Source organism: Aptenodytes forsteri, unplaced genomic scaffold (genome assembly GCF_000699145.1).
Source record: "Aptenodytes forsteri isolate BGI_AS27 unplaced genomic scaffold, ASM69914v1 Scaffold163, whole genome shotgun sequence".
In the NCBI taxonomy this organism is placed as follows: domain Eukaryota; kingdom Metazoa; phylum Chordata; class Aves; order Sphenisciformes; family Spheniscidae; genus Aptenodytes; species Aptenodytes forsteri.
Genome location: NW_008795332.1, coordinates 483,365 through 498,640, shown reverse-complemented (window position 1 = coordinate 498,640; position 15,276 = coordinate 483,365). Strand labels below are relative to the sequence as shown.

The 15,276-nt window shown below is 45.1% G+C and overlaps 1 protein-coding gene across 5 annotated transcripts in view; it reads right to left on the bottom strand.

The window, feature by feature from the left end:
* Positions 1 to 15,276, bottom strand: part of MVB12B (multivesicular body subunit 12B) — a 63,903-nt gene that overhangs the window by 21,757 nt on the left and 26,870 nt on the right. For all 5 annotated transcript variants that reach the window (XR_657616.2, XR_657615.2, XM_009280093.2 and 2 more), the window contains exon 7: positions 12,500 to 12,597. Coding sequence is in view for 3 of the 5 variants with exons in the window: in XM_009280093.2 (XP_009278368.1) it covers positions 12,500 to 12,597 (98 nt within the window). In the remaining 2 variants the exon portion in view is untranslated. The remainder of the gene's footprint in view (positions 1 to 12,499; positions 12,598 to 15,276) is intronic.

The following is a 15,276-nucleotide window of genomic DNA, read 5'->3' as shown; positions in this document are numbered from 1 at the left end:
CCTGGCAGGACTCAGCCTCGGCTGCAGCGCATTCATCATCCGCTAAACCAATCCACCCGCTCCGCACCACCATTTGTCATTAATTATGCTAATCAGCAAACCATTACTCTCTGATGACACCACAGCACTTATTAGCTAGTTATGGCTTTTCAAAAGCACGGCTTATTGTGTATGCAAGTGCCGCACACACATTAGCCTACAGGGAAGAAATGTCCAATTATGAAAAGAAGAAATTTGCTATTATCTCCTTCTAACAAACCAATTTAGTAATTATAAAAGTCTCTGAACTCAGAAGGATTTTTTAAGAAGAGCTGAGTGATGAAACTGGAGAATTTTGTTTGCAATAACTTTCTGAGTTGGAACTAAAGTGACAATAGGGGAATGAACAGTTTTTATTATCATAATCACAATTCTTGCATCTTAACTTTAGATGCTCAAAAAGCAGAATTTATCTAAAAGCATGACTGTATTTGATTCTTTCCTTAAGGTATCCGATTTACTTATTTAGTAGATATACAACCAACTTTGCCTAACATTACAGATATTTACATAGGTCTAGCCTAGTCTCAACCTGCAGTTTTTCCCATATACGTGGTTATACGAGCAACAGCAACCCCTGCTACGCCCTTGCACACCCAGGAGACAACACACGATGAGCAGGTCTGAACGACCTTGCCGGAGCCCAGGTATCGCGCGTTAGGGGAACGCTCGAGGAGCGCGCAGCAGCAGAGCTAGGACACAGCCCGACGCTTACGGAGCTACACAGTTTGGAGAGGGTGTCTGAAGACTCAGTTGAAAAACAGCCTTGTTGGAGCATCCAATTAATTTACAATTCCTCAGTTGTTTTGCTCACTGAGAGAGGAATACCACTAGTTTTAGAAGCTTAATATGTGTTAAGAGCTCATTAATATCATCAGAGTAAATGGGCCTATTAAAACATCTTTAAGCAATATCTGAACATAAATCTCCCTAAACTATATTTGATGACTGTACTTAAGATACATTATATGCAAGTCTTAATGAGACATTAGATAGCATTTTGAAGATTAAAATTAGAGAATCCATATAAAGTCTGTCCACTTAATGTAGCCTTAAGCTACACTGATGAAAAGCATTACTACCAAATTATTACTTCATTAGAACAAATATTTTCTAATAATTTCTGATTTATGCTATTAATTGTCTCCATATATATTATTTGTATATATATAAGAGTATACACAAAACAATTTTCTAGTTCCACAGGAGACGGGAGAAATTTTGAGCTTTCTAATGGCTGAGTTAATTACTTGTCTTTTTTCTACTGAGTTAAAAATAAGCACTCTTTATAAAAGTCCATTTACTGTATCCCCACTTTTCTAATTTAATTGGCGATTTTAATTCCATTAACCACCAGGTCATTTTTTAAACATTTGCTGTTTTGCTTTGCAAAGATTAGTAAGATGCCTTGGACTCGGCCGCTGACTGTCCCTTCAGCCCCCCCACGGAGGTCTAAGCATGGCGGCAGAGACCCCAGGACAAAGCCCGGCCCGAGGGACAAGCAGGACCCTCACACCGCAAGGCCACCCGCTGCTTGTTGGTGAAGGCGCCGCAGCCCCGGGGCTGGCCCGAGGGAGGAAAATCGAGCAAACTCACACAAGTCTCTGTCGGGAGGAAGGCGGCAGCGCTGCCCAAGCAGAGCACCTCACTCCTGCCCACGGCACGACAAGGGATGGGACACAAATTTAACCAGGGCCCAGTGTTACTCCTGGACAAACCCGTGGCAGCAGGTGAATGCCCATCGTGGTGTCCCGTCTGCTCCGGCAGGACCGAGAGCAGCTGTGGGAACCCCTGCCCACGGCATGCCCGCAGGATGGGCGCCTGCCGCCGGGACCCGGTGCAGCACAGCCAGGACAGCGAGGCAGCAGGACATCTCCTCCAACAACTGAGTCACCACCAAAACGAATCGCAATAACCTTATTAGCAAGAGGGCTTTATGTGTGGTTTATTTCGTATAAACAGCTTTTCATTAGATAAATGAAGCCCAACAACCTTTATAAATGTTTTCAATTATGAAATTATGCCATTGAGATATCTGGATGATGATAATCAGGGAAAACACCAGTGACACCTCTTGATAGGAGCCACGAGCATGCTGCCTGGATGACTGCTCCTCCCAATAAAATACAGTCTAGCCACAACAGTCATTTAAAAAAAAAAAAAAAAAATCCTTCTTTATTAGATGAAATCTGTAGCAACAAGACTATTTTCATTTGTTCTGCCCAAGTCTTCTATCCAAAAGAGAGAACATCTCATTGTAACAATTTTGCATTTTTAACTGTGCAAATTAAGCATTCTTCATAAATAACAGCCTGGTTTTCTGCACTAGAACTCCTTTTTATTAGCAGCACAGTAACGAACAATGAGCAATGTGTTCTATTATTCTTTGTCAAATCACAGAATGCTACATTAGAATAACTCTGCTGGTCAATGTAATATAGTAGATTAAATTCAACTTCTGTGCAAAAACCACTGTAAAACAGCATGATAAGAAGGCTATAAAAAATTTAATTTTACCCCAAACTCCATCAGAAAAAAAAAATGGTGTGAAAAATAATTTTGCATAATCAGTACACGCCATCTGGAACAATTAACCGATTTCTATAGAACTATGAGGATCAGTCATATCTGCTTATTAAAGATCAGAAATTATACAAGTAATAAATCCTTGAAAAAACTAAGCGTACTCCCGCCTGTCAACGCTATTTTAACTTCAAATACTGAAGAACGCCTGATAAGGCTGAAAAGAAGAGATTAATATATGCAAATTACATCCAGCATTTAAAATCCCCAACAACTGTCTCCGGTTTTCTGTCCCTTATTGCTGCCTTTATGTTTTATTCATACACCAACTCACCTGTCACTTCATAAGCTATAATATTATGGGGGTATTATTAAACAGCATAAAGCCATGCTTTAATTGGAAAGCTTCATTGCATTTTCCAATTATTTGGAGTAAATTAAAAGCAGATGCACATAGTTTAATAAGGAGTCTAATATCAGTTCCGGGAAATCAAAATTCATTGTCATTACTATGCCGTGATAGTTTTGCAAACTGTACTCAATTTCAGAGGTTTTGAAAAGAAAATCTGTCTATGCAATCTGTTAATTGTCATTCGGTTAATAACTGTTTAAATATCCAAACCACAGAGCGGCTTCCTATTTAAAAAAAAAAATTAAACTATGGTACTCAGAAAAGCAAAACAAATACAGCACAGCCCGCCTCAAAGGTTATGCTCCACAAGTCCCGCCAGCTCATCCTCCTCCAGCAGCCACATTCCTACCATGACTGCTGCTGGGTGTGCGGAGCAAGGGCAGAGCAGCACCCCTGCCCTGGTAGGGCTCCACGTCATCGGTGGGGTCCCCTCCGGTGTCACCCTCCCTCTCTACACAGCCCTGCTCCAGCCGCCGCTTGCTCTCTGATGCTCCCTGCACGCCCCGCCGGCTCAGAGCCGCTACCGTCAACGCCTTCGCCACTGCCCACGCCACTGGGATGGGGAACGTCCCTGCCGGTACACCTGCTCATACATAATTCAAGGCTTCGAGGGGTAGCAGCCAGATAATCCTCTCAGCAGAGATCAACAAGCAGCTCCCTCGGAAGGTGATGTGTGAGCTGAGAAAAATGGGTGAAGTCTGTATGTCTGGTACGTTACAGCAGAAGACAAGGCTTCCCATGCCAGCCTGCAGCTTCGTGGGATAGCCGAGACAATGCAGGAGAAAGAGCAGCACCACAGCCAGAGCTGTCGCACTCTTGTACAAGTATGCAAAAGTGAGATGATGAAGATAAAGAATGCCACTTTGGATGACAGCAGGTTAATCAGAAAATCACGTCTGAAAAATTATACAGGTGGCAGAACTCGTGGCTTCATCTTTCACCGTTTGGGCCAAGCCTGCCTGCGTGCAGCACTGATAACACGGGACGGTACACCGCAGCAGCAAGCACGCAAAGAATCTGTATACCACGGATGAGCTAGTTTAATAAGAAATACACTTTTTTGAATCTCATTAAATATAGTATTAAGCAAGACATTTCCTTTTCTGAAACACGCAGCTGCAGCATTTTAGATGAGACTTCAGTCTCCCTGAACTGCTGGATATTAATAGAGCCTTTTATATTTTGAAGATTATCCAGGTCTCTTAGTCCAAAGACTGGAAATTGCAATAGGGCAAAGAACAGGCTGACTTTAATCTCAGTAAAGAGGTTTCAATGCAGAATAAAGCTTGTGTCACAACTTGTCTGTTTTTTGGACCATCCTGATTAAAATTCAGTGTCACAAAAAATAAATTTAGTTCTGCTTCTATTCTTAAGAAGCGCAAAGAACGTACATGTGGGAATCTGGATCAACAGTAAAATGTAGCACAGGGCCTCCCCCTTTAGAGAGTGGAGCATACTAAAACACTTGAACATAGGAGGGTATCACAAAACCACCAGAAACTATGCTGGAAGATGAAGATAAAAGCAATTCTTGTGCAGTGATCCAAAAAATAGCATCTTCCTTTTTTTCAAAATTACCTGTTTTAATAAAGCAGACACACTGTGCCAAGTGAACCATTTAATTATCTGCAAAAATGATGAAGCAAAACAATAGTTTGCAAAAATAAATGACTAACCTCTGATTAAAACGTCTGTCCTCATTACATACAGATAAAAGATACAGTATCTTTTAAAAGAAAATGTACATTGAAGAGAAGTAAGTGGCAGTTGTGGCATAGATAACCTGACATTTTGCAACAAGAAAGAAGTTGACATATGGGCACTGAAATGTAACAAAATCTTTAATTTTTCTTCCATTTCTTAATCTAGGAAGACCTCTGAAAGAGACTTCTTTTGTCATAAAAAGATGAAGAGAGAGAAAAGAAGAAAAGAAAAGAAAAAAGGGGGGTACATGCAAAAAGGCATTCCTGAGTCAATCGCTGAGCAGCGGAAAAAACAAAGCCGCCAGCACCCAACCCAGTCAGCCCGGCCCCCCGGCCCCCGCAGCAGTTGCTGCCGCAGGGCTCCAGCCAGACTCCACGGCCATGTGCCGGCGTTTCGGAGCAAAACTCACAGCCACGCTGAATAAATTGACTGAGCTCCAGAAAGGAAGGAGGAATCTGGAAGCAAACTGCTGCCATAAGAGCAGTGTGTGAAATAAATGCTTCCAACAAAGCTACCCAGACAAATTACAACTCCCCCCTGCCAAGATCTGCATTATCCAATACAGAAAAGCAACTTGGTTTCCTTTTCAGGAATCCACCGGCTTTGATGTTTTTCCAGATCATTAACATCAGTTTCCACTCTCTCTGCTGCCTCCAGAGAGCTGGATTATAAACCAGCGTGGAATGAACACCAAATCTCACTGTATTTCCTACAGGAGCTAAAAAGCACCCCCCCTGTTCCAACACCCGTGCTGTGGATGGACCCCGGCTCACCGCACCCTCGCTGCTCCAGCTGGGCTCCACGGGACTGAGCCCCTCCGCCCCCCTCCCCAACACGGGACCTGGCCCCAGGGGACTCTCCTGCTACTTCAAAATGACCTCGTGCCAGGAAAGTTTGCCTGGGTGACCTAGCAGATCGAACTCTGACTGGAACCTACGTTTGCAAACGTTTCCCTCTACAACCGCAGCCCAACCATCCCACTTCACGACGGCAACTGCTTCGCTCCCTTGCCTGCCCCAAGTCACTACCTATGGCCCACCAGACACCGCAACAAAACCATCCTGCTACCCAATCAGATTACAAAGTTTGTTTTGACCTTTCTAGAAAGTGTCTTGAAGAGGTAAATAAATATTTAAATGTAATAAAGAAATAATATTATATAAAATATAATAACAAACAATCATTTAAATAAATATTTACTTCTTTAAGGTAAATATTAAGGTAATAAATATTGGTGCACAATTCCAAAATAAACAAATCAGAGATGTGGAGAAAGTGCCACCTGTAAAAGCTGCCCACAAAAACATCCTTCTTCATGGCCGCGAGCTGGCAAACACGCACTAGCCAACACCAATCTGGCAACCGGCTGTGTTTCCCTTCCTTGGTGCTCAGTCCAGCTTCTCTGGGAAAAATACTTCACACAAGTAACTGTGTTGATAATGTGGTTAAAGACAATTACAAAATAATAGTTTTTAAGGTAAGACATACACGCAAAGGCATTGCTGCATCAAATAATTGCTTTGAAAACCCGCCACTCCTAAGCAAATGAATGGCAAATATTGCAGCCTTGTTCACCATCACGAATGTTGCTTTATCAGTAGATGAAGTGTGTGATGTTTCAGGATGTGACATCTAAGCTTCAAATCCAGAGGACATGGCATTTTTCCTTTGAAAGACAATGAAAACCTTCACCTTCAGTTCAGCATCAGCAAAACTGAAGAATGCTGGCATTTTCAGAAAACAGCAGCCATAATCATGGATAGAGTCTGAACATTAAGAAAGGATTTAAGAAAAGTGAGAAGCGGTGTTTGAATGGCGTACAGTTCCACGCAGGAGCAGCGTGCAAGGCTGCAGGCAGACGGCACAAACGCTTCAAGCACAGGCTCTGGCGACAGGCATGGGGTGACGAGCTCTGCTGTCCCTGCTCAGGGCCGAGAGCTCTGGCAGGCACAGCTGTAAGACGGTCTGTGCGGCGCAGAGCCCCGACTGCTGCTCCACAAGCACTGTCTGCAGGATCTGTAACTCAACTGAGAACTCTTCAAATGGTATGAGATTCTTAAGCATATTTTAAAAAACAATTCTATTAACTTTTATACAGTACAAATAATATGTGCTTCTGGATCCTGTTTTATTTCTATGGATTAACACGACTTGAGGTACCGAACTTATGGATGGCATATCAGTATGTCAGGCTAACATCAAATATCTCTAAGTATTTGCACAAATGTTTTAATTGTTTTGGGCTGACAGCTGGCAAGTATTATTTGAAAATACTGTCAACAAACATACATCAAAGTATGTTCTGCTTTTGTTCTGTTGCTTTTTCAGCATGGTTTCCATATTTAAGTGTTCAAAAAATGAAACTCGGTCCTATCCAAGGGTAACTGTGATCATCCTGTTATCTCCAGGTTTCTGCTAGAACAAAAATCCTTGGAGATAGGATTATACAACTGAAGTTAGGTTTCTGGCTATGAGATGACAGCTGTAGCAGCATCTGTAAGTTCATACACTTGTTTCATATACAAAATTGATACAGAGAGGCTCTAATTACTCTGTGCATACATTCTGATGGGGCTGAGCAGAAGTATCTGATACACTCCATGCAATGCGATTTCTGTCTTGACAGTCTGAGAGCAGGTCAAGAGAAGGTACGAGTATTGACTGTCCTATACTCAAATTACATTAAGTTTGCATGCTACAACTGACAAACACATCTATCTGCAACATAACTCAGAACACGACAGTAAAACTTCAGGGCAAAAAAAAGACAACCCTACCCAGCAGTGTGCAGGCTCGCATACCAAAACCAGCAATGGCTCTGCCCACCTGACTTCAGCAGAGAAAGCCCACGCTATGGGGAAGCACACAGCTTGGACCAGCTCGTGATTTCCCAGAAATCACAGCTGAGACTGTAAAAATCTCATTTTGCAAACTCAGTCACTAGTTTCCAACGCAACATCCTGCCATGTGGTCTGCAAGGTGTGTTAAGACTTTTTTCCATCCCTAATCCTTTTCATGAGACAAGTCAGTTGAGTACATCTCAAACTGGCAGGTTGAAGCGATTCTGAAAGTGAAATCAAAGGTTAGAGCTGGTGTGGGTGCGGGGAGGCTCTGCCAGCTGCGACGGCGGAGCGCTGTCCCCCCTGCGGAGGAGGTTGTGCATGGCTGGCTGTGCAACCTCTCCACTGCCGGCCTCGTCCCCAGGCAGGAGACAGCTTTCGCCTGTAATCAGAATTTGAAGGGGGCTTTCAATAGAAGATTTTGTAATTCGAAAGGTTTACGTTTCAGTGGCACTTACACAGCAGAAAACTTAGTGGAGGCAAGATCCCCAAGAGGCAGCAGCACACTGGTCTGAAACACACTGTTTATTAACTTCAGAAAGAGCTACAGTGGTATTCAAGCCCATCCAATTAAGGAGGCCTGCAGGAATATTTGCACACCTAAATCTCTTGGTTTCTGAAAGGGTTAAAGCTTATTATTAGCATATAATTTACAGGTCCTTTCTCCCAGGAAAGAAATAATGCACAGTAAATGCCACATTCATTTTAATAATACATGTTACAGTCTGTGCCCAACATCTGCACAAAGGTAAAGCAGACAGATTTTTTTGACATGTCCCACTCTGCCATCCAAACACAGGCTTTTTGTTTCTTAAGTGACGGAAGGTTTAATCAAGAAAGCAGGCAATTCATCAATCGAAACAAGGCTGCTCACACCGCCCTGACAGCACACACATGGTTTGATACAGAAGAAACCTGGCCACCTGTCAGCAGCACCTTTTACATCAGGATATACAAATACACTGAGTGATCAATCCTCCAGCTCTTCCCATTCATTTTTTCGTTTTCTTATTATATTTTTCTTTATGCTAGATGTTGCGCTCATTCTCTGCAGGGATAGATGGGAGACAAGGCAAGCTATGGCTGTTTATACACTATCATAAAAATTTATATACCCTTAGAGTGACTTATTTTCCCTTCTATTTGAGTACCATTATTATAAATAATTTTTCACTTCATTCAGGAATTTTCCCTGTATGTTATTATCTGTGGTTGCCTGAGAGGGCTCCCTCTCTCCCTCACTGTCCTTGTGGCTCTGATAAGCCAAAGCAATATGCAGCCAGAAGATGCTGAAGTCTGAAATGAAGGCAGTATGTAGTCACAACAACATCTTAATTAAGCTGAAGGCCATGAAGAAAGACTATGCTGTGAAATACTGAGCAGTGTCTGTCGACAGGTCTGTCTGGAGCAAGGCATTCTTCTTCTAGCAGCTGCCCATTCGAACATGCATATTAAACCTGTCAGCTCCTCAGCACCGTGCTCCCAGCAGCACCCAGAGACCTTTTGCAGATCAGCTTAGAAGTAATTCTGCCTTTTGGTCTTGGGTGCATGGCACGGGGTGGCACCAGGGAGCCTGCCGGGCACGGAGGATGATGCCAACAGTGCAAGTGTAAGTGCAGACAGCAGTGCTGTGCTGCAGTGGCACGTGGCAGGCTCCCTGCGTGGGGCTGCGAGGTCCGGGCAATAGTTTCCTATATGCACCCTGTCAAAGACTGATTTGTTAGTTTACTGTGCTAAGAGGAGTCTCCCTAACTTTCTGGTCACCAATGTTTCATTGCCAAGACTGGAAATAACAAAAGGCTGGTTAAAAACTGTAATTACTACTTTCAGGACCATTTTCTCCTCGATTCCAGCTTTGTGATAATAATTACATTACACGCCCAAAGGAGTAACAGGACAGTTCCAGTGGTGATCTGGCAATTTCTGCCAAAATGTATTTTGAGATACAGAATAGGCTCCAACAGCCAAAATTAATTTCACCTTCCATAAATAGGCTGAACCCCAGATAGAAGTGTCGTTTTCATTGACTACCAAGAAAATCTTGGGTGTCTACAGATGAATAACCGAGACCATGCTGCAACTCTTAATTTCACCCTCCTTTACAGCCCTCCCTTCCTAAATAGCCCATCCTGTCACCACCACAAGAATTCACACTGAGGCGATACCAAAATTGGAAGATAAGAGACCGTTCGTAACTGCTTTTGTTTCCCTGCGCCAGCACCAGGAAACCTTCCATTTTGCTGAGAGCCAAGAGAGGGAGCCCGCAGGCTCGTCCACGTGCGCGGCCGCCCAGGCGGGACCAGAGAGGAGTCCCGCACCCGCCAGAGCCCCAGTCACCTCACCCGCCACACCGGCCACCACGACCCGCACATCTTCCACGCACCCACACCTCCCCTGGCGCCGCGGGCCCCGCAGCACGCTGCAGCCAGGACCCCACCGCGGCAAACCACATCCCGGCAGAGCAATTAGGGACGACAGTGGAAGCTCGTTAATAAATTTTCCGTTGCCATGGCACTGCAGTGAGGTGCTCGCGTTGCAGCGCAGATAAAACAGACTGGCTGCAAACTACGCCGACGTAACAGGAAACTTCGGAATGGTTTCCACAGCGCGGTCTGGGGGCTAATCTACCTCGGCAATGTTTAAGCACGCAAAGGGAATTGTCACAGCACCTCATCACAGCTGCTGAAAAGGCAGCAGTGGTCAGGAGTTATGCATGAAGATCCCTGCCAATGCACAGGATGTTTCATATGACAAGACCCTTTCTTCAGAAACGATTCACAGCTGCAATAGCCATTACAGCACATGTATGCACAACAACTTGTATAACAATGTGTCTGGAGGAGAACGGGCAGTTGGGGGGGGGGGGGGGGGGGGGGGGATCTATGCGCTAGAGTTATATACTTTGACTGAAATGTGCTCATGCAAACGTGGAGGACTAATGCCATGCCCAGTTTTGCAGGCCTGTTTTGTGCTTTGCCTATAATTATCTGGTAAAGTATTCAGGTTCTTTGCAAAACAGGTCATCTTCCCAGGTTGCCCTGCAAGCAGGGGCAGCCCACAGGAAGTCCCAGACCAGGGTCGTTCTCAGTAACATTCATGCAGAGCTGCTGCCTCGCTGTTGGCACATTTGATGCTTTCTCAGGAGAGAAAGCACAGCTTTCCGTCCTCCATGCAGGACTGTCTCATATGAACACAAGAACAAGCCTTCCCTTACATTTCTAAACCTATTAGGGCAGGAGAGTAACAAGAAAAACGAGTACTGACAAGAATTATGCAATTGTTATATTCCATCTATTTAGGAACCTGAAGCTGCAGTTTCAGTCAGAGATTACCTTTTAAATAACCCTTTGATTATGGTACATGAATTAATGCCATGTTCCCATGTTAGAAGTGTCACTCACTATTAATAGCAAGAACCTGTGAATGGCACATTTTTGCCATCTTTTCTTCCCTGATTATGCACAAGCACTACCTATTGTACAGCCCACTGAATCCACTGCTGCTTTTTCTGGGTTTCCAAACTGTCCTGAAAATCTTCTTCAGCCAGATGAAGGGACTGTACTTTCATTAGGTTTTGACAGAGTCAGGTTTAAAGCTAGTATTTTTCTCCTCTTGCAAAAAATGACGTAACAAAGAGAAAATTGTGGCTAAGTGTGATTCTACCATGCCTATCACAGTATTTGTTCAGTTGTAATGCTACTTAAAAAAAAATAATTCTAAGGAAAACTCTCTTGCACCCCAGCACGACTCAGCTGAAGCACAGAATATGAGCTAGCCCCATAAGAGGCAGATGAAACGCACTGCTGTGCCACAGCTGTGCCTATCACTTTTCTTCAGTTTGCAGAACCAAAAGTCCTTTTGCTGTGGTTCATGAATAGCTTCCAGACCACACAGCTCTTGGCACATCCAGGAGTGACAGACTCCATGAGGTACAACTCTGTAAAGCATCCCTACCTCTCACTCCCAGAGGCATTTCTTCCTGGGTCTCGAAAACCAGGCTACATTCCTTTTTAGCTCACTTCTCCTTCAAGAAAGCAAGCACTTAAAGGCAGGACCTTCTCCAGAGGAGCAGAGCTGGCAGGGACGGCTCACAGGGACCCCAGCTCAAATCGAACCCACTGTGTGGTCCTGAAGCACAGTAACAAGTACCTGTACCTGCATGGGTGAAGGAACAGGCTTGATCCTTATCACCACTCTATTTGAATACATGTTTTTTTCCCTGCAGACTAGTACTAGTTAAAAACAAAAACCAGCTAAATTATTCATTAGCAGGTTTTTCCCACACTGACACCTGGAAACTATCACTAGCTCTAGCACTTGTATACTAGCCTGGAATGGTGAACAGAGAGAAAGCGGCAGCTAGAGAGACCAAGCGTGCATGTGCAAGCGCATGCTTCTTAAAAATAATACAGACACACACACCCCCCATATCCTAACATCTTATTTCAAATTTTCCCTAATACTGGGGAAACAAATCTATGCAGTGCCAGTATTCAGAATATAGAAGTGGGAAAGAGTAAAAATCTTTTCTGTTTTTAATGTGTATGTTGAGTGTAGCAAAGAACAGTGTGTATGAAACTCATCCTTGCTAGGCAGGATAAAGCTTCCTGGGCAGAGATGTCATCTCTTATGACTCACCTGTGAAGATCATGCAAAAGATGACGAGCAAAGTTTGTGTCAGTGTTGCTTTCCATCAGAGCTCTCATCTAGTACCCCTGCAGGCAGCAGCATCCCTCCCCGAGGGCTGCCATCTCCCCAGTGATCAGTAACGACTGCTGCCAGTTACATGTGTGCCTGGGCATTTTCTGGGGTCTCTCTGCACCCCTTCTGCTCTCAACACTTAAAATGGCACTGAGGAAAAGCTGGACGTATGTTTCATGGGTACCACACACCTGGCTGTTTGTGCAAGCAGGGCTGCTTTGTTTGGTTATACTTCTGATTACACAGAAGAGCAGAGAAACCATTGCGTGTGCCAGCTTACCTGATATGGCATACAAATTTGAGTGCTGGTGCTCCAAGTCCAGGCGAGTGCTGTGACTTTTCCCTCGAAAGCTGGCAGGGAGTGTCAGTGAGATATGCCTAAGGAAGAGAGATGGGAAACGGAGATGACGTTACTACAGAGCAGAAGATACTGCTGCCATCAGCTCGCTCTTGCCTGACGATTCCAGTCAGGTTAAGCAGCAAACATCAATTTTAACATTGCTTATAAAAGCCAGAGTGGGCCCCAAATACCAGGAAGAGACCGAGGTAGTGATTCAGCCATTACAAACAAGGGTGATTCAGCTGCTTTACCTGCTCCTCAGTCCAGCTGTGAGCAAGACCATCTACACCCTGGTGCAAGCCCTCTCCACCCCACTGAACACTGGACTCAGCCAGCAACCAAAGCGCTACAGAGGTGGCCATCCACCCTCCAGCAGGACACGGCAGCTCCTTGCGAGCTGGCACCCGGGGACAGCCTGCACAGTGGCTGGCAAGTACGATCCCCCCTCTGCAAATACAAGCCTCAACATAAGGCATCGAGAGTGCACCCGAACACCCTGTGGGACTCAAACACGTTTCCTTCAAGGCAGAAAGTGCTAACAGCAAGTGCTTTGGATTTATCTGTGCCAAAAAATTCCATGTACATTCATAAATAAGATCTTTGAAACTCTCTTGATGACTAAGGACTGCTCCAAACCTACCCAGAGCCTGCTGCATGTTCCCATGCTCCCTGAGGCAAGGGGTGATGCACACACTGAGCTCCCCTACACCAGCCCCTCAGAAAAGGGAAGCCAAATTTCACTCGTCACCTCTCTAGCTGCAGCAGTGCACGACGCCCGCCCTCCCTCCCTCCCAATAATGCTCTGCCCAGCATTCCTGCAGCAGAGAGATATTTTTACATCTTACATTAAACCTTCCTATAAATAGGAAAAAACAGAGCTCATGGAAGCGAAGTTGAAACTATTTTCAGCGCTCAGAGCTTATTAAAAGGAAAACCCAGCACACGGCAAGCCTGGACACAGGCTAGAAGATGAGGTGGGCAACCTTCCCAGGAACACGCGCTGTAGGAGGGTGGGATGTGACACCCAGCAAGCCCCGCTCTCGTCAGTCCCTAGGGCCAGAGAGGGGGCTGCACACAAAGCTGCTGGAGCCCAGAGCTGCTGTGCACCAGCCTCTGGCACTGCGGATGGACCCGACAGCCCTTCGGGCAGGGTGCAAACAGCCAGTGCCAGCTCCCCCTGCCCAGCGGGACACAGCCCAGGAAAGCTGTGCAGGCATGGGAGCGCTGGGGCTTGGGAGAGCCTGAGCAAGGCTGCTCACCACGGCGGACATGGCTCTGCCTCTGCCGTCACACTGCCCTCACCGTCTGGCCAGCGTGGCCGCCCGGCCAGGCATGAAACTTCACTGAGAAGTCTGCCGTGAGAAAAGACTTTTTGCTAGTAACCGTTATTGACAGCCTGCAGATTTCTATGCTTTGATGAGAGATTCGGGCTTTTCCCTTTTAATTCAAATCTGTATTTTTCTAATACTGATCCCAGATCCGTGTGAATTTTTATAAAATGTTATCATTAATCTTCTGGACCCCACTGCCATACGTAATGAAGATGCTCCCGCTTCATAGAGAGGCTTAAGGTAGCATCAGAGCAGAGGCAGCAGCTACCATTTCACAGGAGTGAGAGCTACTGGACATGGCAAGGCCCTTGGCATCGCCCTCCTGCCAGAAAAACCAGGCAGCCTTTGTGTCCTCTCACAAACGCCCTATCTGCGAGAAAGGGCCCTGTGTATTCTCCAGCAGAGCATCAAATCCATGTTCTTAGCTAGCAGGTTTTATCTATCGAGGAAATCATCTGGAAATTATCTGCCTTTAAAAACAGGACACATTTTGTGAAGAACTATATATTTTTAGATTTTGATGCAGCTGATGGTGAACAGCACGGATAAAATAAGAAAAAGCAAACATCAGTTTGAGTTTGCTTCTGCTTCCCAAAGCTACTTCTAACCAGAAAAAGATGGTGTGAAAATATTTTCAAGTTTGGCTAACAGTTTGCTGTTTAAAACACAATCCATATGAGACTCTTTGCGAGCAGAGGCAGGTTTGTCATGAACACACTTTAAAACAGAAGACGACTGCCTGCAGGCATTACACGCTTTTCATTTGTTTTTTTTAATAGCAGTATCCAAAAATACTTTCCAAGGCACCAAAACAGCTAACAGAAAGACTTTTGAATTTCTCCTGCTTGAACACGGGACCATTTTCTTCATCCCAAACAAAACAGCAGGAATTGTTTTGGAAGTAAAAAAGCAGATCTTAAAAAGCCCATTTCTGAACAGAGTATTTTAAAAGTTTCCACCAGCTTCTGCTGCAGGAGAGGCTGACCCTCTTCCACCTGGACAGTCCTTTTCCACAACCCACCACCAAGCCGGCCGGACCGCCGCAGGCTGCGAGGGAGGTGACGAGCATCCCTTTGGCCAGAGGGCCGAGGAGACAGTCCCACAGGCGGCTCGTGATGGGCACTGTGTAAGCACCACGAAGGAGCTGTCACGCAGCAGCCTTCCAGTAAAGCTCTGAATCCTTAGTTCGCAAAAAACTTTCTGAACCAAGTACCCAGTCGCCGCAAGTGTGCCAGGCAAGCACCAGGTTTCACAAGCGCCATATGCTGAAGCGGTGCGCACGTTCCACGCGTGTAATTAAAATGAATCACTTGCCGTCCAAGGGACTGTGACCACACACGCACAAATACGGCAGCAGAAGATGACGTATCCAGACCTCGCTGCCTA